The 24,566-nt window shown below is 40.6% G+C and overlaps 1 protein-coding gene across 1 annotated transcript in view; it reads right to left on the reverse strand.

Moving 5' to 3' along the window:
- Positions 1-24,566, reverse strand: part of LOC126195052 (dipeptidase 1-like) — a 699,024-nt gene that overhangs the window by 294,299 nt on the left and 380,159 nt on the right. The window contains exon 8 of the mRNA XM_049933499.1: positions 10,376-10,445. Within this exon, the coding sequence (XP_049789456.1) occupies positions 10,376-10,445 (70 nt within the window). The remainder of the gene's footprint in view (positions 1-10,375; positions 10,446-24,566) is intronic.

Here is a 24,566-nt window from a genome sequence, read left to right on the forward strand (position 1 = left end):
AGTGGAATTAAAATACAAGGTGGAAGGATATCAATGATACGATTCGCTGATGACATTGCTATCCTGAGTGAAAGTGAAGAAGAATTAAATGATCTGCTGAACGGAATGAACGGTCTAATGAGTACACAGTATGGTTTGAGAGTAAATCGGAGAAAGACGAAGGTAATGAGAAGTAGTAGAAATGAGAACAGCGAGAAACTTAACATCAGGATTGATGGTCACGACGTCAATGGAGTTAAGGAATTCTGCTACCTAGGCAGTAAAATAACCAATGACGGACGGAGCAAGGAGGACATCAAAAGCAGACTCGCTATGGCAAAAAGGCATTTCTGGCCAATAGAAGTCTACTAATATCAAATACCGGCCTTAATTTGAGGAAGAAATTTCTGAGGATGTACCTCTGGAGTACAGCATTGTATGGTAGTGAAACATGGACTGTGGGAAAACCGGAACAAAAGAGAATCGAAGCATTTGAGATGTGGTGCTATAGACGAATGTTAAAATTAGGTGGTCTGATAAGGTAAGGAATGAGGAGGTTCTATGCAGAATCGGAGAGTAAAGGAATATGTGGAAAACATTGATAAGGAGAAGGGACAGGATGATAGGACATCTGCTAAGACATGAGGGAATGACTTCCATGGTACTAGAGGGAGCTGTAGAGGGCAAAAACTGTAGAGGAAGACAGAGATTGGAATACGTCAAGCAAATAATTGAGGAAGTAGGTTGCAAGTGCTACTCTGAGATGAAGAGGTTAGCACAGGAAAGGAATTCGTGGCGGGCCGCATCAAACCAGTCAGTAGACTGGTGACAAAAAAAAAAAAAAAAAAAAAAAAAAAAAGTTTAACACATGTGTGGTTGTGATTCAAATAAACTGTTGATTTAAACTAGAAGTCCTAGGTTTTGTCAAAGTCTTTAATCCTACGTTATTTATCCAATCATTTATCATGGTTATACAATATGTGATCAAAAGTATCCGGACATCTGGCTGAAAATCACTTACAAGTTCATGGCACCCTACAGCGGTAATGTTGGAATTCAATACGGTGTAGGCACACTCTTAGCTTTGATAACAGCTTCCACTCTCGCAGGTATACGTTCATCTAGGTGCTGGAAGGTTTCTTGGGAATGGCAGCCCATTATTCTCGGAGTGCTCTACTGAGGAGAGGTATCGATGTTAGTCAGTGAGACCTGGCACGAAGTTGGCGTTCCAAAACTTCCCAAATCTGTTCTGTAGAGTGCAATTCAGGACTCTGTGCAGTCCTGTCCATTACGGGATGTTATTGTTGTGAAACGACTCCATCACAGGCCCTGCATTATGAACAGGTGCTCGGTCGTGTTGAAAGATGCAGTCGCCAGCCCCGAATTGCTCTTAAACAGTGGGAAGCACGAAGGTGCTTAAAACATCAATGTAGGCCCGTGCTGTGATAGTGCCACGCAAAACTCCAAGTGTTGCAAAGCCCCTCCATGAAACCCACGATCACACCACTGCCTCCGAATCTTACTGTTGGCACTACACACGCTGGCAGATGACGTTCACCGGGAATTAGCCAAGCCCACACCATGCCATAGGATCACCACATTTTTTACCGTTATTCGTCACTCCACATAATGTTTTTCCACTGTTCAATCGTCCAAAGGGAAATGGATAGGTTAAAGTTAGATATGGTGGGAATTAGTTAAGTTCGGTGGCAGGAGGAACAAGACTTCTGGTCAGGTGACTACAGGGTTATAAACACAAAATCAAATAGGGGTAATGCAGTAGTAGGTTTAATAATGAATAGGAAAATAGGAATGCGGGTAATCTACTACAAACAGCATAGTGAACGCATTATTGTGGCCAAGATAGATACGAAGCCCACACCTACTACAGTAGTACAAGTTTATATGCCAACTAGCTCTGCAGATGAATAAGAAATTGAAGAAATGTATGATGAAATAAAAGAAATTATTCAGATAGTGAAGGAAACGAAAATTTAATAGTCATGGGTGACTGGAATTCGAGTGTAGGAAAAGGGAGAGAAGGAAACCTAGTAGGTGATTATGGATTGGGGCTAAGAAATGAAAGAGGAAGCCGCCTGGTAGAATTTTGCACAGAGCATAACTTAATCATAGCTAACACTTGGTTTAAGAAACATGAAAGTAGGTTGTATACATGGAAGAAGCCTGGAGATACTAAAAGGTATCAGGCGCCAGGTTGAGATTCATAGGAAGAATTCTAAGAAAATGTGACTCATCGACGAAAGAACTAGCTTACAAAACGCTTGTTCGTCCGATTCTTGAGTATTGCTCATCAGTATGGGACCCTTACCAGGTTGGATTAATAGAAGAGATAGACATGATCCAGCGAAAAGCAGCGCGATTCGTCATGGGGACATTTAGTCAGCGCGAGAGCGTTACGGAGATGCTGAACAAGCTCCAGTGGCGGACACTTCAAGAAAGGCGTTACGCAATACGGAGAGGTTTATTATCGAAATTACGAGAGAGCACATTCCGGGAAGAGATGAGCAACATATTACTACCGCCCACATATATCTCGCGTAATGATCACAACGAAAAATCCGAGAAATTAGAGCAAATACGGAGACTTACAAGCAGTCGTTCTTCCCACGCACAATTCGTGAATGGAACAGGGAAGGGGGGATCAGATAGTGGTACAATAAGTACCCTCCGCCACACACCGTAAGGTGGCTCGCGGAGTATAGATGTAGATGTAGATGTAGATAGATTATATAATGGTAAGACAGAGATTTAGGAACCAGGTTTTAAATTGTAAGACATTTCCAGGGGCAGATGTGGACTATGACCACAATCTATTGGTTATGACCTGTAGATTAAAACTGAAGCAACTGCAAAAAGGTGGGAATTTAATGAGATGGGACCTGGATATACTGAAAGAACCAGAGGTTGTACAGAGTTTCAGGGAGAGCATAAGGGAACAATTGACAGGAATGGGGGAAAGAAATACAGTAGAAGAAGAATGGGTAGCTCTGAGGGATGAAGTAGTGAAGGCAGCAGAGGATCAAGTAGGTAAAAAGACGAGGTCTAGTAGAAATCCTTGGGTAACAGAAGAAATATAGAATTTAATTGATGAAAGGAGAAAATATAAAAATGCAGTAAATGAAGCAGGCAAAAAGGAATACAAACGTCTCAAAAATGAGATCGACAGTAAGTGCAAAATGGCTAAGCAGGGATGGCTAGAGGACAAATGTAAGGATGTAGAGGCTTATCTCACTAGGGGTAAGATAGATACTGCCTACAGGAAAATTAAAGAGACCTTTGGAGATAAGAGAACGACTTGTACGAATATCAAGAGCTCAGATGGAAACCCAGTTCTAAGCAAGGAAGGGAAAGCGCCGAAAGGTGGAAGGAGTATATAGAGGGTCTATACAAGGGCGATGTACTTGAGGACAATATTATGGAAATGGAAGAGGATGTAGATGAAGATGAAATGGGAGATACGATACTGCGTGAAGAGTTTGACAGAGCACTGAAAGACCTGTGTCGAAATAAGGCCCCCGGAGTAGACAACATTCCATTTGAACTACTGACGGCCTTGGGAGAACCAGTCCTGACAAAACTCTATCATCTGGTGAGCAAGATGTATGAAACAGGCGAAATACCCTCAGACTTCAAGAAGAATATAATAATTCCAATCCCAAAGAAAGCAGGTGTTGACAGATGTGAGAATTACCGAACTATCAGTTTAATGAGCCACAGCTGCAAAATACTAACACGAATGCTTTACAGACGAATGGAGAAACTAGTAGAAGCCGACGTCGGGGAAGATCAGTTTGGATTCCGTAGAAACACTGGAACACGTGAGGAAATACTGACCTTGCGACTTATCTTAGAAGAAAGATTAAGAAAAGGCAAACCTACGATTCTAGCATTTGTAGACTTAGAGAAAGCTTTTGACAATGTTGACTGGAATACTCTCTTTGACATTCTAAATGTGGCAGGGGTAAAATACAGGGAGCGAAAGGCTATTTACAATTTGTACAGAAACCAGATGGCAGTTATAAGAGTCGAGGGACATGAAAGGGAAGCAGTGGTTGGGAAGGGAGTAAGACAGGGTTGTAGCCTCTCCCCGATGTTATTCATTCTGTATATTGAGCAAGCAGTAAAGGAAACAAAAGAAAAATTGGGAGTAGGTATTAAAATCCATGGAGAAGAAATAAAAACTTTGAGGTTCGCCGATGACATTGTAATTCTGTCAGAGACAGCAAAGGACTTGGAAGAGCAGTTGAATGGAATGGACAGTGTCTTGAAAGGAGGATATAAGATGAACATCAACAAAATCAAAACGAGGATAATGGAATGTAGTCGAATTAAGTCGGGTGATGCTCTGGGAATTAGATTAGGAAATGAGACAAAGTGGTAAAGGAGTTTTGCTATTTGGGGAGCAAAATAACTGATGATGGTCGAAGTAGAGAGGATATAAAATGTAGACTGGCAATGGCAAGCAAAGCGTTTCTGAAGAAGAGAAATTTGTTAACATCGAGTATAGATTTAAGTGTCAGGAAGTCATTTCTGAAAGTATTTGTATGGAGTGTAGCCATGTATTGAAGTGAAACATGGACGATAAATAGTTTGGACAAGAAGAGAATAGAAGCTTTCGAGATGTGGTGCTATAGAAGAATGCTGAAGATTAGATGGGTAGATCACATAACTAATGAGGAAGTACTGAATAGGATTGGGGAGAAGAGAAGTTTGTGGCACAACTTGACCAGAAGACGGGATCGGTTGGTAGGACATGTTCTGAGGCATCAAGGGATCACCAATTTAGTATTGGAGGGCAGCGTGGAGGGTAAAAATCGTAGAGGGAGACCAAGAGATGAATACACTAAGCAGATTCAGAAGGATGTAGGTTGCAGTAGGTACTGGGAGATGAAGAAGCTTGCACAGGATAGAGTAGCATGGAGAGCTGCATCAAACCAGTCTCAGGATTGAAGACCACAACAACAACAACAATCGTCCAATGTTTACACTTCTTACACCAAGCGAGGCATCGTTTGGAATTTACCGGCGTGATGTGTGGCTTATAAGCAGCCGCTCGACCGTGAAATCCAAGTTCTCTCACCTCCCCTCTGACTGTCTTAGTGCTTGCAGTGGATCCTGATGCAGTTTGGAATTCCTGTGTGATGGTCTGGATACATGTCTGCCTATTACACATTACGAGCCTCTTCAATTGTCGGTGGTCTCTGTCATTCAAGAGACGAGGTCAGCCTGTACACTTTTGTGCTGTACGTGTTCTTTCACTATCACATCTGAAACAGTGGACCTAGGGATGTTTAGGAGTATGGAAATTTCGCGTATAGATGTATGATACAAGTGACACCTAATCACTTGACCACGTTCGAAGTCCGTGAGTCCCGCGGAGCCCCGCATTCTGCTCTTTCACAATGTCTAATGAGTACTGATGCGCTGGTATGGAATACCTGGCAGTAGGTGGCAGCACAAAGCGCCTAATATGAAAAACATATGCTTTTGGAGGTGTCCGGATACTTTTGTTCACATAGTATATGTTACTCGACAAATTTTCTAGTTGCTCAAAAGTATTTCAGATTTACTTCTTTGTTACATACATGGGCTTTAAAGCGGTGAAGCATGACTGACCCATGTGATACAAGTAGCGTAATGAGACAGCCCAGCAAGTGGAGTCGTGCATTGTCTACACCGATAGCCGTATTTAACAGGCGGCATTGGGCTCGTAAATGGAAACATCCGTCATCAGATCGGCCACTCAGAAATCAATCATTTGCTGTACGTGTAAATCACAGTCAACGGGCAGTGCAAATAATAAACTCCGCAGGACTTTCAAAGGACTAATAGACGAATGTGATCAGGCAGACTGCCAGAAGATGTAAATTTTCTTCATATAAAGCAATAACGCAGAATGTGAAGACTACTCAGGGCACTAAGTGTTTACTACCGTGACAAGTGATTAATCAACCGGCTTTCCGTATTGCCTACGGAATTGTGATTATTGCTGTTTGGTTCCTTAAATAAATCTTTCAAAGATCAGTGTTTCATGCATTGCGGGTTGCTGTGTAAGAATAGCATCATCAATAAACATCATCCTTCTTCGGGGAAGGTGTACAATCTTTCGCTATATTCTGAATAATGGAGAAGGTCATGGGTTCTTGAAGTTTCACGTGCTGTTCCATTTCTACAGTGTTCGTTTCTTAGTAAAGTATCTAAAAGGTCCCAAACGCCAGTATAAATTTTATTTGAACTGCCGGTGTTCATCCAGCGTGGTGAAATACCAACAGGGGATCTTTTCGCTCCATTTTACTCAGATGTATTAGCTAATATGAGGCTTCTAGCGATATTGGGAATGAGGTTATCTCAGACAAAAACCTATAAAGACACCAGGAAAGTATACTACCTTTGTTCTTAGTGTCTAGTAGAAGTCAAAGTTTTTAAGCTGCGCACTGGAAGAAGTCTCTTCGAAAAATATTACGTGTGCAGTAAAAGTCTGTTGCGAGAAGAACGTCTTGAAGTGTTCTTATGCCGGATATAAGCGGAACTTGGCGCAGACTCGTGAAGCGGTCACAAGAGAGGTTTGTTTAGTGGACCAAGAGGAACAGCATATCCCGTGGAGTGAAGGAGAAACACAAGGGAAGTGCTTATTTGCTGGAGCACAGTTCTGCTCAAGCGCGGGAGAACTTCTGTAAGTAAGCGGACTGAACTGCGAACAGTTTAATCAGTTAAAAGCGAGAAGCGAATTGACCTTGGGTAGATGTGCATTTAATTTAGCTTTTTCAAGTACACTTCTCGCTTAGACGTTAGAGAGAATACTGGAGTGTTCATGGCCTGAAGTGGATGCCGCCGATTCAGTCGTAATGAACTCTACGGTCCAATGCGTAACAGCGATATGCGTTGGAAAAAAAAGTACCCTACCAAGTAACAGTAACTGGCAGGTTAACAAGCTATCACGCAGTTACGAAGAACTAATTAACTCGGTTTTGACGAACAAAAGTGAACATATCAAAGAAATCACCAAATGAATTGAGGCAAACTCCAGAAGCTTTTAACATTGTTATCTTCGTAGAACGAAAACTGTGTAAAAGAAGAAATTAAAGTATTCGCATTAATGTAACAGTCAAGTTTCATATTACTGCAATATTTCCTTCCAGCTTCGTACATAAAATTCCTCACAATTAGCTGTTATTTTAATTATTGCAATTCTAATGCCACAAAAGTTCGTCAGTATGGAGTGGAAGAGGAGAGAAGATTATTCAGTTTTTGGTGTGTGAAAAGGGAAACGACATCTAATTTCTGCTAGCAGGAGAAATATTAACGACCAGTATTATTATTCATCTGAATATACAATCCCAAATATCGATGGCATTCAGTAATGTTACTCTACACGTGGCTTTCATTGTTCATCACACAGATATGTTCCTTGCGCCGGTGATTCAAAGAATGAAAGATGATTGAGTGGAAGTATTGGAGGAATTAGAGAAGAACAATCCAAACGGAGAAGTCTTCCAGCACAAATCGCTGAGGATATAGGTATAGGGTGTAAACCTTTATTGTAGGCGTCGTTTAGGACTGGATTTCTCGAAATTCTATGGCTAAGGAAATAGGGGATGAAAGGTTTCTTAAAAAAAGGGTATGAAGCTAGTATTACGAAATTGGTATTTTGCTTCTCGGTCAGAAATACAGAAATACCTGTTTCAGTGTTTTCGGAAATTCAGCCTCTAAGGGGGGGTTACATAATGGACGAACATTTCATGCAAAGATTTCGTTATATTAAAACACTTTAAAGTAAATAATAAATAATAATTGTTAGGGGGTGAACGTTTCTATGGCAATATCACCACAAGAACTGAAAAAGCAGGATGAACCAAGATCTCCGACTCTAGCTGGCAGAATCCCTCTTAAGTCAGAAGTAAATTCAGAAAAGACGTTCCTTTAATGCCGTTAATTAGCGTGCAAAGTTTAGAAGAAACTCAGTTTGTGAATAAGAGAAAAATTCGATTGAAGGAAAACAAATAATTCTAAGTAGACCATGCAGTCATCGCAAGCGATGTAGGGGCCGCTAAGCTAGTAATAATAACAATAAAAATAATAATCAGCATCATCACCATCGTCTTCACTACGATTATTAGTCCTCTATGAATCCTACTTGTTCAGTTTCCCATCGTCCCCTCGCTCTTCCTTGACTTGTTCTCCCAAGTCGATTAGTCTTCACCTCTGGAGATATAACTTTTCCGCTCACTCTTTCAAGATGTTCGTTCCACGTTTTCCAAGTTCCTTTTTTTTGTAGAGGATATTAAATATATTCAGTTCTTCCTTACGTTCTGACCTTCAAAATCTGTCAGCTCACGTGCATCCCTTCACTGCTCATAGAAATCTCACCTCCATTGCTTCCATGTGACTTTCTTGATATTTATTTATGATCCGTGATTTACCTTGTAAACAAACATTGGGTCGGCCATTGTCTCATGAAATATCAGTCTTTTTTCTTTCTTCGTTTTAGTTTTTAGACACCAGTTTACTGTTCCACATATGTGTTCCCAAACATTGCGGACTTCCTCTCTATGTCTTCATCATGCTCGTATGTGACGCAGCAACCTAAATAACTTAAATGTTTGACTGGTAACTTTACTCTCCTGTTAATAATAATTTTCATGTACTATTTCACTTACAGTGCTACCTTTCCGTGATATGTTCTGGCAAATTTCATGTTTTTTTTTTACTTGCATTATTATTACTACTGTTGCAAAACTAAGTCTGTTTACGAAAGCGTTGAAGAATGGACAAAATTCTAATAGCTACTCCGTCACTAAGGAATACATTTTTTGATACAGATCTACCGCAGTGTTCAAGATGTGTATGATGTGTTTACTCCGTCTTTTATAAAATGAATAGTTCTCCTGTAGAATCACTGTTTTGACTGTATCAGTTCCACTGCTGTTCCCAACAAGCTGTCAAGGTGAGCTTCAGCAAAGAGCAATGGTGATGTGTAATTGGGAAACCATAACAGGCAGTAGCAAGTGTTGTAACAAAGAAAACCAGTAGGACACATAAATTTAACTATATAAAAATGGTCAAAAGAAGAAAAATTATTATTAACTTAATCAGAATTATTTTAACATTTTGACGGAAACCCTAAAACATCAATGTCATAGATCAAAGGACTGAAGGTAGACTTGAGGATGATGATAGTTATAGAGGGAGAAATAGGAAGAAGAGAAAAGTTCAGAGCAAAAGCAAAACGTTTCAGGAGCTTGCAAGAGAACATAAAGAGAAAGCAAACGAAATACAAACACAAGAAAGTAGAGAAAAACGTAGAGAAAGAATGAATAACTACTGGAAATAATGAAAGGAAGAAAGGACACAAAAGCTATTTCAGATGGCCCTTAGTAGACCAAAACAAGGATAAAAGTAGTCAAATGAATATCATACGTTTTGTAAACGATGAATGTAAGCCGTGAAATAACACTGAACGGAACTACTTTAGAGACCATTACCAACTCACAACAAAAACGGCTCTATATAATGCTAAACAACTGTCTCTTTCTAGATGCATCGTCTATGACTTAACTCCCGACACCGATTATGACATCGCTCACAAGCAAAATAAATACGGATTGTGTCAGTAGCAAACCGAAGTTCACCATAAAGAAAAACGATGGAAGTGAAAAGAACGAAATTTTAAAAAATGGTTGTTGCAGCAGTTCTTCTGTACGGCTCAAAAATGTTTGTGATGAATAAAAAATAGTAAGATATAGGCACCAGAAATGATACTCGTGAGATCCGTTAAGGCTGTACGACACTGGATAATTTTAAAATGACAATATGCGGAGAGAATTGAAAACATTTAAATTACATTAAAGATTAAAATAAAATAAAAAGAAACGAGTTTTATACCGGAATAATTTGCAAAAAGGAAAAATATAGTAAGAAATTAAGTCCCGTTGTCGGATGAGTTGGAAGACCACATAAACGTTTGTAGCAATTTGCTCTGTGGCTAGAAGATGAGAATCGCCAAATTCTTGAAAGATGGACCATTGAAAGCTAGGAAGTCCTTCGATAAGTGAAGTACGTAGAAAACTTTCAGTAATATCATAGAAACATCTGCACGGTTAACCTCTCCGACCATGATTTGAGTGTTACAGGTAAGAAAGCTACGCTTATTCAGTCAACACCTGGATGGTAAACTCGATGTAACGAGTTCTCAGGTCTGTGGAAACAGTTCAGCAGTGCAGTGACCAGTACCAGGCCATTCCCAACTCGCCGCCCCCGCTCCGCTCCTCACACACACACACACACACACGCACACGCACATACACATACAGAAAGAGATAAAATATAATCGTGAAAAGAAGGGGAAAAAACATGTAAGGCTGTGCGCACTACTCACCTTCCCGAAGTCGGTTAGCCCTTGACCTTTCGTGTTGGAGTCTTCTGCTGACCCTGAGGACGAATCTGCCCTAACAAAAAGGGAAGTTTTAGAACGCTTACCAACAAGGAATAACAGTGAAAGAACAGCACTAAGTACATACATTACTCAATTTTCTACTACATAGAAATTTGGATTAAAAGAACGTTTCGTTTTACAAAGTTATTTCCTAATAATATTTCACTGATGTTGCACAATATGCTACATACAAGTGTACATTTTGCGTTTTAGCACCTAATCATTTATTGTATTTTTATTTTCATGCAGTCTTGTAATGGCTCAATCAATCTATCCATTGTGGCCTACAGGTCTTTTCTAGCAAAATGATCATTCATCTTCATAGATGCGGAGAATTCGTAAGATATTGTGTTTGTAATGTGTAGAGGAATTTCAGTTTTCGCAAACAATAAAGACTGCGTTTGCTAGGCGGAATACGGGAGTGTATCGTAATGGTGTAAAGCTACTCTTTCTGTGTGTTGCGTCTGTAGTGATTCTGTTGAGTTGAAGCATAATATACAGGGTGATTCAAAAAGAATACCACAACTTTAGGAATTTAAAACTCTGCAACGACAAAAGGCAGAGCTAAGCACTATCTGTCGGCGAATTAAGGGAGCTATAAAGTTTCATTTAGTTGTACATCTGTTCGCTTGAGGCGCTGTTGACTAGGCGTCAGCGTCAGTTGATGCTAAGATGGCGACCGCTCAACAGAAAGCTTTTTGTGTTATTGAGTACGGCAGAAGTGAATCGACGACAGTTGTTCAGCGTGCATTTCGAACGAAGTATGGTGTTAAACCTCCTGATAGGTGGTGTATTAAACGTTGGTATAAACAGTTTACAGAGAATGGGTGTTTGTGCAAAGGGAAAAGTTCTGGACGGCCGAGAACGAGTGATGAAAATGTAGCACGCATCCAGCAAGCATTTGTTCGCAGCCCAGGAAAATCGACTCGCAGAGCTAGCAGGGGGCTGCAAATTCCACAATCAACTGTATGGAGAGTCCAACGAAAAAGGTTAGTTATGAAACCTTATCGTCTGAAATTGGTTCAAGCACTGTCTGCAGCTGATAAGATTAAAAGAATCGATTTCTGTGATTTTATCCTTGCTCAAATGGAAACAGATGAATCTTTCGTTTCAAATATTGTGTTTAGTTATGAAGCAACTTTCCACACTAACGGGAAAGTCAACCGTCACAATGTCTGTATATGGAGCACTGAGAATCCGCGGGAAACAACTCAGTATGAACGTGACTCGCCTAAGGTGAACGTTTTCTGTGCCATTTCAGCCAATAAAGTTTTTGGTCCCTTTTTCTTCGAAGGTGCTACTGTAACTGGACTACAGTATCTGGAGATATTAGAGAATTGGCTGTTCCCTCAGCTCGAACAAGAAGCACAACAATTCATATTTCAGCAGGATGGAGCGCCACCACATTGGCACTTATCTGTCCATAACTAACTGAACGTCAACTAACCGAGGCGATGGATCAGCCGCCAGGCAGCCCGTAACAGAGCACTTCATCACTGGCCTCCAAGAAGCCCTGATCTTACCCCCTGCGATTTTTTCTTATGGGGGTATGTTAAGGATATGGTATTTCGGCCACCTCTCCCAGCCACCATTGATTTGAAACGAGAAATAACAGCAGCTATCCAAACTGTTACGCCTGATATGCTACAGAGAGTGTGGAACGAGTTGGAGTATCGGGTTGATATTGCTCGTGTGTCTGGAGGGGACCATATTGAACATCTCTGAACTTGTTTTTGAGTGAAAAAAAACCTTTTTAAATACTCTTTGTAATGATGTATAACAGAAGGTTATATTATGTTTCTTTCATTAAATACACATTTTTAAAGTTGTGGTATTCTTTTTGAATCACCCTGTACATTTGATGATAACATTTACTGATTTTGATGCTGGGCATGATATCAGCAGTGTTGGTTCAGTCAGTTTAAAAGTTCTTTCTTCACCAACTTCCGACGTATTCTCGTCAGAAAGCGTAATTTATACATAGAGTTGTTTTTTGAGCAGGCCCTACACGGTTAATAATATTTCACAATAATATTGTGGAAAATTGGTGATATTATCCCTAGTCTTCTCAGTAATACAGTCAATTATGTTTTCAATGATATGGTGCAATGATACTGTAGTTAGGGGTGTTGGGCGATCAAGTCGCTTCTGCTGTGATAATTGCTTTTCTCTGTTGCAATCAGAAAGAAAGATAGGTGAAAAGTTGGTCCAAGGAGCCCCAAAGAGCACACAAAAAAACATGTTAGAACTGAAGTGGAACGAAGAAGAAGATTATAATAATATTTTGTGTGTTGTTCGTTCAGCGTTTGATACATTACTGGAGATGATTCTCCCCACATATTGACTTTCCGTATACAGGGTGTTTCGCAATTCATATTCCACACTGCTAGAGGTTGTAGAGGAGGCTTAGTAGATCAAGTTCCACATAGGGAACCATGTCTCAAAACGTCATCGCCACGCGGCATTAGCCGAGCGGTCTCAGGCGCTGCAGTCATGGACTGTGCAGCTGGTCCCGGCGGAGGTTCGAGTCCTCCCGCGGGCATGGGGTTGCGTGTTTGTCCTTAGGATAATTTAGGTTAAGTAATGTGTAAGCTTAGGGACTGATGACCTTAGCAGTTAAGTCCCATAAGATTTCACACACATTTGAACATTTTGTAAACGTCATCCGACGACGCTACAGGCGTTTCCGTGATGATGATACAAAGTTGCAAGATGATGCAGGCAGATAAATGTATCACTTTGAGGTAAAGGTTCCTGGTCAGGAAAGAAACGATTCGACAGTTATAAACGAAAATCATTCCAATACCTCCAATAGAGAATGTATGGTATATAACTTTCTGAGGAGATAATATGGACCAAGACAAGAAACAATGCCGAGTGAACATGGGCTGTAAAATGAATATCTTAGGAACTGTGGGCACTTGTTCATCTTCGCTAGTATGAAGCACATCTCTTCTATTGAACAAGTGCGTGTAGCTCTTAAGGTATGCATTTTAGAACCCATGTCTATTGCACATTTCTTCTTGTCTTGCTGCATATTATGACCTCTAAAAGTTGCCTGCCTCACAATTTTAGCAACAACAGTACCGATGAGTGTATTCCACTATCAGAGATATCAGAATGGTTTTCACTTACAACTTTCGACTCGTTCGTATTCTGTTCAGGGACCATTACCTCAAACTGATACATTTATCATTCCCATCAGCCATGAATAACTGTAACATCATCATGGAATCACACTGTATATATACGAGCATAGATCAGGCGTCGATGCCTTTGACTCTCTTTAGCCTCGCTGGATGACTTTTTCGGACGTAGGTTCCCGTGTAAAACTTGATCTACCCTCTACAACTTCTAGAAGGATGTAACATGAATTGTGAAACTCACTGTATGGACACTTATCCCTCCCCCCCCCCATTCGAATAAAAATGTGTGGAGACCCCCTTTTCATAGTATCAGAAACCAGATAATACAATGAGAGTCGTAGTTTCATCAAGCCAGCGCTTACCCGTTACACCACGAGACCTTGTTACTGGCATTTCTTTTTGGAGGCTTGAAATTTACATGTTCAGTTTCACATTACAGTATTCGAGAGATAGTTGTGGAAACAGTATGAAGGCTTTCACGACCGGATGACATATCTTCTGGTAAACCTTCCGGGATGTAAGGTCGTGGTCCATGAAACTCTTCAGCTCCTAACGTTTCGTCCAGAGCTGCGCTGGATATCTTCAGAGGGGTGTTTCTCCTCCGATGAGTCTTGCCGACTGACGGGTCGGACGTCTGAGAGCGACTTATATATCGTAGAAAGTGGGCGTGACCAGAGTTGCACGTGATATGCAGAGATAATCTTTGTCAGAGATAAAACTTAACTGGTTTTCAGAAATTACTGCAACCAGTCGCCTTTTATGTAGATGTATTTTATTTAACCATGACCGGTTTCGAGCTGCCTAGCAACTCATCATCCGATGGTGTATACATTTAGTGCTTTTTTGTACCCATTGTGTGGGTGGTTGAGTATCTGTGGAAATAAATCTTTTTGCAGGTATATATATCTCTTTTAGGACGTATTTTTGAAACCATTGTGTCTTGTTTTTCACAATTTCACAAGTTAAAACTTTCACTAGATGTATATTACTTTTATGAGGCACTGTTGGAAACATATATCTCGTTTTTCGTAAACATCGCTGAACACACTTAGCCACAGTATTCGTATCTGTGGCTAAGTGTGTTCAGCGATGTTTACGAAAAACGAGATATATGTTTCCAACAGTGCCTCATAAAAGTAATATACATCTAGTGAAAGTTTTAACTTGTGAAATTGTGAAAAACAAGACACAATGGTTTCAAAAATACGTCCTAAAAGAGATATATATACCTGCAAAAAGATTTATTTCCACAGATACTCAACCACCCACACATTGGGTACAAAAAAGCACTAAATGTATACACCATCTGATGATGAGTTGCTAGGCAGCTCGAAACCGGTCATGGTTAAATAAAATACATCTACATAAAAGGCGACTGGTTGCAGTAATTTCTGAAAACCTGTTCACACCACAGTCGCAGTGCTCCACATCCACAATGGATAAAAGTCTTATAAAACTTAACTATCGATCGTAATCTCGTCACGGATAAAACTGTCTAGCAATTCTGTAGTGCTACTTTCCAAATATCACTAAGTTTCATGGTCTCTTCTTTCCGATTAAAATTATCCCTATGTTTATATATTTCAATTGCTTCTCTACAAAGCCGTGGGTAATAGTTCGTCGTTGTAGATAAAATTTTTGTTTCGGAAAACTTCACTTGATGATTTCCTGACTGAAAAGCGTGTTCTGCTACAGCCGATTTATCTGTTTTTCCTAATCGGCAAAGACTTCTGTGTTCTTTTAATCGTGTATTTACGCTTCTTTTTGTTGTTCCAATATAAACTTTACCGCATGTACACGGAATTTTATATACGCCACTGGCTGATAGAGGAGCGCGTTTATCTTTTACAGACCGGAGAACATGACAAATTTTCTTCGTTGGTCTAAAAACAGGTCTAATATCATGTTTACTTAAAATCTTTCCAATCTGATCCGTTACTTTCTTTATAAAAGGGGGAGAGACCGTATTCTTCCATCGTTTTCCGGGCTTGTCCTTCGGCTTTTTGTTGTTTGGGTGCATAATTCTGCTTACTTCTTTCTTTGAGTAGCCATTTTTCTCAAAAGCGTGCTTCAGATGTTTTAATTCGACGTCTAGATACTCCGGCATGCAAATCCGTCTGGCTCTGTCAACGAGACTTTTAATCACACCTCTCTTTTGTTGTGGATGGTGGTTAGAGTTTTTATGTAAGTATCTGTCTGTGTGCGTTATTTTTCTAAAAATCTGTTGTTTCAATCTTCCATCTGTCTGTCTTATATTTAAAACATCCAAAAACGGTATCTTGTTACAATTTTCTCTCTCCATGTTAAACTGGATTCTAGGATTTATATTATTAAGGTAATCAAAAAATTCGTCTAAGGCTTCTCTACCATGTGGCCAGACCACAAATGTATCGTCTACATACCGATACCAGCGAGATGGTTTCTTATCTGCTTTTTCCAAGGCTGACTGTTCGAATTTCTCCATGTAGAAATTAGCTACTGCAGGACCCAATGGATTACCCATTGCTACGCTATTAAGTTGCTCATAAAATTCATTATTCCACTGGAACTGACTGGAAGTAAGACAATGTCTGAAAAGAGCAGTCAGATGTTCTGGAAAAATATCCGTTATAAAATGCATAACTTCGTTAACTGGAATCATAGTAAATAAACATACTATATCAAAACTTACTAAAATATCTTCAGGAGTCAGAATTAAACCTCCGATTTTCTCTATAAAATGACGTGAGTCCTTTATATATGAGTCAGTTTTTCCAATATATGGTTGTAAACGAGTTGCTATATATCTTGCTATTTCATACGTAGGAGAATTGATAGCACTAACAATCGGTCTCAGAGGAAGGTCCCTCTTATGTACCTTGGGTAGGCCATAAAGTCTAGGACACATAGCTTCAGTCTTCAATAAAGCTCTTTTTTCTTCTTTTTGAATAGAAGTGGCCGATTTTATCAGATTATTTGTTTCCGGTAGTACGCTGGCTGTAGGATCTTTCTTAAGTTTTTTGTATTGTCCTGACGTTAAAAGATTTAAAATTTTGCTTTGATAATCTTCTGTATTTAAAACGACAATAGCGTTCCCTTTATCAGCAGGAATAATCACTATGTCTTCATCTGCATTTAAACCTCTCAGAGCCTTTCTTCCGCCATTGGTTAAATTACTTTCCAGAGGTTTACTGCGGCATAATACTCTGGTGGTTTCGATCCGGATTGCATTTGCAGTTTCTTTGGGGAGAGTACGTATACCTGCTTCTACATTTGCAATAATATCCTCAACAGGAACTTTCGGAGGAGTTATAGCGTAGCTTCCTCCTTTTGCAAGAACTGAAATTTAGTCTTGAGATAAAACTCTGTCTGACTTGTTAATAACAGCTTCGGACATTCACTGTATTATTTGTAGATTCTGCATAAGTTTGTAACTTTTCGAACTTCTTCTTATGCCTTCTAGCAGTCGTTTCCATCATGGTTTCAATAGATCGAAATGTAAGGCAATCTATTTTATTCCATAGATCTATCTGTATCTTACTAGCAAGGAATAAATGTAGCTGCAGTAACTTACGGTCAACAGAATCCATCTCTCGTCTTGTATAATGTATCCTCTCTCGAAGTAGCGCTGCTTCTGTATAATCAAATATCCGATGAACACTGGCTGTCTGGAACATCCTCTTCAACTTTAGAAAATTCGGTATGTGTAAGTAACGTATACACAGAGATAAACATCTATATATACTTTTATTCATAACTTTGCATTTATTATATTTTTGTAAAAATCTTGCTTCGTGGCCTTCTCCTGTATTTTCCGAGCAACAAATCACACGATTTATCAACACTTCCGTTTTGTTCTCATCTCTACTAACATTACGCAATGAGTTTTACATTTCGATGCAACAAAAATAAGCCTAACCTTCTTGGCCTGTGTAGCTTGCGAGAGAGTGTCGACGGCACAATATCTCGTAGCAGAACAACATATTCCCAAATTTTTTGATATTCTGAATATCACTGCGAGACCTCTCAGTCTCACTCGTAGACGGTCTGTATTATTGCGCACCGTGAAATACTGTCAATATTATTGGCCGTCAAGGGGGCACTTTACAGCAAATAATTTTTGCAGAATGACATTCCCTTGATATGGCGAGCTTACTTAGAAAAAATTAAATAGTGATGAAAGACCTGATAGCGAGGTGGAAGATATATATTCAGCTGACAATTATGTTGTCATTTGTTAAGTACTTATAACATAAGACGGAAAAAGTTGATGGTCCAAGGAGAAGCATTTGTATTTACAGCACCGTTGGTCTCATACTTTAAAAGTGCAATAAACATATTAAATTATATAACAGTCGATGAAGCTATCGTCGACCGAATGTAGCCTGAATGAATCCTGAAGGAAAGCACAGTTAGATACACAGACTGCCAAAACTTCATTTGACTTCTTAGCGTTGTTCGAGTCAGTAGGTTTATCAATAAAGATAACGATGTTTACTGCATCTGGGCAATAATATTGATGAGGTTCCCCTGTTGAGGACGTCGTTGTTTCTCTAGAGTGGCTGACATCCTGACTTTTAATGCTGCGGTAGTGGTTTCATCCCATCGTTAAGTAATGAGTCATTTGTTTGAGAGACGTTACACCAAACGACGCTATCCTCTGCAGATAAATTGTAGAATAAATGAATAGCAATGGAATTACATCTGACTCAAGCTTATTTAACGTGTTAAAAGCCAGAAAGACGAGAGAAAGAAACCAGGCGAAGCCCGGACCATGATTTTAGCTAGCAGATGCTTACAAGAAGTGTGAGTCCAGCTTACGGATTATGTTGCACAACAAACAATGACATGCAAAGGATATGTTCCAATTTTCACAGCCCCATAAAGTAGAAAATACCAGTATTCCTTTTGAGTTATACTCATTACAATGAGTTTTTCTCTGAGCCAAGATGTACGTTAGCTCAAAAACGTCACCTCACCCTGCTTTACTATACGAAATCCACTGATGAACGAATGCATTAAAACTACGATCAAAGCGCAAACTGAAAGCTACAATTAATATGACTAGTATGCAAGAGCAGAAATGGCCAATAACTGGCCAAATACGAAGAGACTTTGTTTGCTAATAAACTACAGTGCAATAATATTCTGAAAGATTTATTCTTAATCAACTCTATGTACCCTACCAGCGAATTTCTCGGAGGGAATATTTAATCTGTGTATTTCTATTAATTTCGAATATGGTCGTTTCTATGTAGTATTTAACCTTTGTTCGTCTTCTGTTCGCTGTAATAAGGCTATTATAAATACATACTGTAAACAATTTTATTTTGACTACTCCGGGATAAGACAATCTATGAATTATTAAATGCAAGTTAACATGTATTCATATATTTTATGACAATTATTGGGTTACTTTGCAGATCGATATAGTTAACATTCTTTAATATCGGGGAATACACAATAAATCGAAGTGGATGAACACTGTACACAATAAATGAAAGTATCAGCTCTACTATAAAATATGGTGCCGCTATTCGCTTTTTCTATACTCCACTTCGGCAGATATGTCTTCATTGTTGGCTCAAAAGATTGATTATTTATTGCAACCTGAAGCAAGCCACAACCTACTTCGTTCTCGGAATGACACCGGTTCTAAGTTGTGTCAATCAGTTACATTGTGAGATAATCATGTATTTCTTGAACACAGCTGATGCAGTATCCAATGTGAAACAACCAGAAAAGAAACATAAAATGTATAAAGAAGCAAAGACCCCCATACCGGTGGCTAGAGGGTAGGGGGGGGGGGGAGACTCACTCTCCCTCACCCCCTAGCTCTCAGGGAAAAGAAAAAAAATATAATGTAGTCAGGTTACTTTTTCTTCCTCCAAATTTGTTTAAAAGCTGGTGTTACGAATGTTTTTAACACGGCTGGAACTGTAACTTTTTAGAGGAGTCTTGCATTCGTCTTCCAAAATATTAAAAGCACTCCATAAATCCCAGACTTTGCCCCCCTCCCCTCCACCGTCCCTACAAACTATAGTATGGGCGCCCTTGTATTGCGAGAAATTCTATAAAAACTTCGAGATAATTATGTGATACGCAGAAATACAAACGCAAAGGGAACATGGGATGCAATGATAGGGAATTTATTTTACGTTATGTTTGCTCGAACCGGTCACAAACGCGTTTCCCACAGCTAGTATTACGTTCCCCGGCATTCGCCGGACATCATCTCTCCGCACAACACGACTTCGCCACCGGCCTACCTGTCACGTAGTCAGCGAGGGCCTCCTCCAGACGGTACTTCAGTCGGGGGAACTACTTCTCCAATCCTTCCTCAGAAGCCATTGAAACGACGGATGGCATCATCTACCCCGGCGAGCCAATTAGCGAGCAGCTCGTCAACGGGACCGGCGGCAGCCAATCTTGCAGACCGAGTGTATCCCTCCACGTGATATTATAAGCGATCCCGACGGGCTTATGCGGGAGTCTTCAGCCAGCAAGCAGCCATAAATCCAGCGAATACCACCGCCGAGATTTTTCGGAACGACTATTAGGAAGTCTGCGTGGAACTGTCTTTGTATTCCTTTCTTACGAGATAAGTGTTGCAATAAATGGTTCATAACTCCTTCTTGTGTACCTGTTCCTGACACTACTGTAGTGCAGACGGATTGAGGATATCCTTCATCGTATAAGTCTCTAGCTGTCACTGAATTTCGTTGGCATTCTCCGTAAACGAGAAGCATATTGACTTGTTCTTCGAAGGAATACATCAGTCACATTCGCTTGATTCTACGATACTAATCGTACCGTTCCTATTAGTGTTGTATTTCGAAACCGCCGAGTGGTGTTTACATGTCAATGGCACGTTAGATGAATACGCCGTATTCGGCGAATATCTAGTATCTGCACGATATACCAGAGAGAATTTTCACAGCATGTGCTTCGATAAGTGCCGAAGTGATAAGGAATACCACTCATTACATACAGGGTGTTTCAAAAATGACCGGTATATTTGAAACGGCAATAAAAACTAAACGAGCAGCGATAGAAATACACCGTTTCTTGCAATATGCTTGGGAAAACAGTACATTTTCAGGCAGACAAACTTTCGAAATTACAGTAGTTACAATTTTCAACAACAGATGGCGCTGCGGTCTGGGAAACTCTATAGTACGATATTTTCCACATATCCACCATGCGTAGCAATAATATGGCGTAGTCTCTGAATGAAATTACCCGAAACCTTTGACAACGTGTCTGGCGGAATGGCTTCACATGCAGATGAGATGTACTGCTTCAGCTGTTCAATTGTTTCTGGATTCTGGCGGTACACCTGGTCTTTCAAGTGTCCCCACAGAAAGAAGTCACAGGGGTTCATGTCTGGCGAATAGGGAGGCCAATCCACGCCACCTCCTGTATGTTTCGGATAGCCCAAAGATATCACACGATCATCGAAATATTCATTCAGGAAATTAAAGACGTCGGCCGTGCGATGTGGCCGGGCACCATCTTGCATAAACCACGAGGTGTTCGCAGTGTCGTCTAAGGCAGTTTGTACCGCCACAAATTCACGAAGAATGTCCAGATAGCGTGATGCAGTAATCGTTTCGGATCTGAAAAATGGGCCAATGATTCCTTTGGAAGAAATGGCGGCCCAGACCAGTACTTTTTGAGGATGCAGGGACGATGGGACTGCAACATGGGGCTTTTCGGTTCCCCATATGCGCCAGTTCTGTTTATTGACGAAGCCGTCCAGGTAAAAATAAGCTTCGTCAGTAAACCAAATGCTGCCCACATGCATATCGCCGTCATCAATCCTGTGCACTATATCGTTAGCGAATGTCTCTCGTGCAGCAATGGTAGCGGCGCTGAGGGGTTGCCGCGTTTGAATTTTGTATGGATAGAGGTGTGGCGCATGAGACGATACGTGGACGTTGGCGTCATTTGGACCGCAGCTGCAACACGGCGAACGAAAACCCGAGGCCGCTGTTGGATCACCTGCTGCACTAGCTGCGCGTTGCCCTCTGTGGTTGCCGTACGCGGTCGCCCTACCTTTCCAGCACGTTCATCCGTCACGTTCCCAGTCCGTTGAAATTTTTCAAACAGATCCTTTATTGTATCGCTTTTCGGTCCTTTGGTTACATTAAACCTCCGTTGAAAACTTCATCTTGTTGCAACAACACTGTGTTCTAGGCGGTGGAATTCCAACACCAGAAAAATCCTCTGTTTTAAGGAATAAACCATGTTGTCTACAGCACACTTGCACGTTGTGAACAGCACACGCTTACAGCAGAAAGACGACGTACAGAATGGCGCACCCACAGACGGCGTTGTCTTCTATATCTTTCACATCACTTGCAGCGGCATCTGTTGTTGAAAATTGTAACTACTGTAATTTCGAAAGTTTGTCCGCCTGAAAATGTACTGTTGTCCCAAGCATATTGCAACAAACGGTGTATTTCTATCGCTGCTCGTTTAGTTTTTATTGCCGTTTCAAATATACCCGTCATTTTTGAAACACCCTGTATTAAGAAGATTGCAGCACTGCATTCATACCAATGGTCATCACTTCGGACACCTTCTGTGAATGGACGTTCATGCCATCTTTTTTACATTCGTTGACCTTCAAAGACCTTACAGTTACACTTTATTGGATTCGTCGCGATAGCCGCTATAAGAAAATAAGTACCAAACTATAGCATCTCATTTAAAAAAAACAAAGTTGACCTTCAGATTTCTGACGTGACCCCACTTAGCAACAAAAAACCAACGTCATATTATGGCCCCCGTTGTCCCCACAAACTTTTCAGTTACTATCATGCTTTCGGAGTTATCCTAGGTGGCAATAGTTAGTGACTGGTTACTTTACAGTGACTGCTACTTTTAACTGATAGCCCTCGCCCCCCGCCCTCCCCGCCCCACACACACACACACACACACACCCACGCACCATGAAGTCGGAATGGGACCTGTTTGTCATTGGCGAACGCACTCAGGAACAGACAGCTCACCAGGTCTACCATGTATGACTATCACCTGCATACAAGACGTCAGAGGGCCATTCCACTATCTAGTCAACTCTTTTACGACCCCAAAGTAGTCATGCTTGACAGTGTCGTCGTGTCTGTGGTATCCTGGCCAGAAGCCCACGTGATGTGTCCTGCCGCAATCAGACAATTCCCAATGTTGCCTAATGACACAGTATGCGCTACATGTCCGAGGATTTCGTCCCTGGTTGGTCACCACAGCTCGATCGTGACGCCTCTGTACTATTCAGAGGTCCAGAGTCTGGTTTACAAGTGTCTGTATGTTCCACAGTCCACTGTGCAAAGCAGCAACACACCACCGATACATAGTGCCCAACAAGCGCAATAATCCGTCGATAGCCGGCCGCGGTGGTCGAGCGGTTCTAGGCGCTTCAGTCTGGAACCGTGCGACTGCTACGGTCGCTGGTTCGAATCCTGCCTCGGGCATGGATGTGTGTGATGTCCTTAGGTTAGTTTGGTTTAAGTAATTCTAAGTTCTAGGGGACTGATGACCTCAGATATTAAGTCCCATAGTGCTCAGAGCCATTTGAACCAATCCGTCGATATGGCCATCCATGTCCCGTAGGACCCCGCTGAAATGGCTGAAGCAGTTCAAGAGGAGTATGTACCCGTCGGTGGAGCATGGTTGTACCCTAGAATCAATGTTGCAAACACTCCTTTTGAACGCTGCACAATAAATTTCTTTATATTTAAATTGTGCACCCAGACGCGTTTCGCCTTAGTTACAAGGCACCTTCAGTGCATGTCCTGTAAAATTAGACGAAGTTTTCGTTTGCATTTGCAGGGTATCGTTTGCAATTATAAGTTACATTTTTAAAACAGCTCATTGAAGTTTTTATTACAAAATGGAAACGTGTTTACAGATCAGCGACTAATTCATTATTTGTAAGCCAAACAGCTTTCTCTCATATGACAAACTGGTTTGCCACTCTACACAAAGAAAACAGCAGTTACAGTGCTATATTTAGAAAACAGTGACCACAAGGAAAGCTGCAAACCTAGCTAGTGCTTATTAAATCTCTGAATTTTGTAAACAAGACTATTTAGTCTTCCAATTCATATACATATAATGAAAGACCAGTGCAACTGGTGTAGCGTACTTAATAATTATTAGGAAGTATGACTTCCTACAATTTATGTTAAAAGCCAGTTAATACTAACTAATGAATACTAATTACTCATTTATAGTTTGTTTGATTTCAAAAATCGTAAAACTGTCAGTGGATATAGATTGAGAGCAGCTGATTAATGTGCTGACGTTGACATTTAATCTGATCAGCCAGCGAAATGAGCTCCAACGTCAACAGGTGAACGATGGGGCCTAATATCCCGCAGTTTGTCATTCTCGCTTGGTGTGACGATGAGTCATAACTTTATGGGCAAATATGCTGCCGATGACAACTAATAAAATTTGTTAGATTATCTTGCTAGTTTAAATACAAAAATTACACAGATTTCAGTAATGGGTTTTGTTCGTCGACGTAGTGTAAATTATTCTCAGATATATTACAATGAATTTCAGGTTGATGAACTTAGCTGGAAGCAATTTTTCCACCTAACAAAACAGAGCTACCTCAGAAGCTAATGTGTCCAACTGATGCCAGTGTGGTGGTAACAGATTTCGAGGCAGCCGATTTGAATTGGGATAGTGAAAATTTTTTTTGTAGACATTGTGTGACTGGCAAGGGGAGAAGAAGAATCGACGTAACATTCTTGACTACCAGAGCTCATGACAGTGTTCCGACTCAAATTTTAAACTTTCTCACATTACTCCACACTGTTGATTCTCATCCGTTCTTTTGATGGAGATGTTAAGCTCTGAGGTCCTCGTTGTGATATTCGAGAGGAGTAAGCTGGGTATCAGCAAAGGCACAAGGTTCCATTCGCTGCATCCTCTCATTGTCACCAAAACTACAACACATGGCGAATGGGGATCTGTGGTACCAACTCACCATA

Source organism: Schistocerca nitens, chromosome 7 (assembly GCF_023898315.1).
Source record: "Schistocerca nitens isolate TAMUIC-IGC-003100 chromosome 7, iqSchNite1.1, whole genome shotgun sequence".
In the NCBI taxonomy this organism is placed as follows: Eukaryota; Metazoa; Arthropoda; class Insecta; order Orthoptera; family Acrididae; genus Schistocerca; species Schistocerca nitens.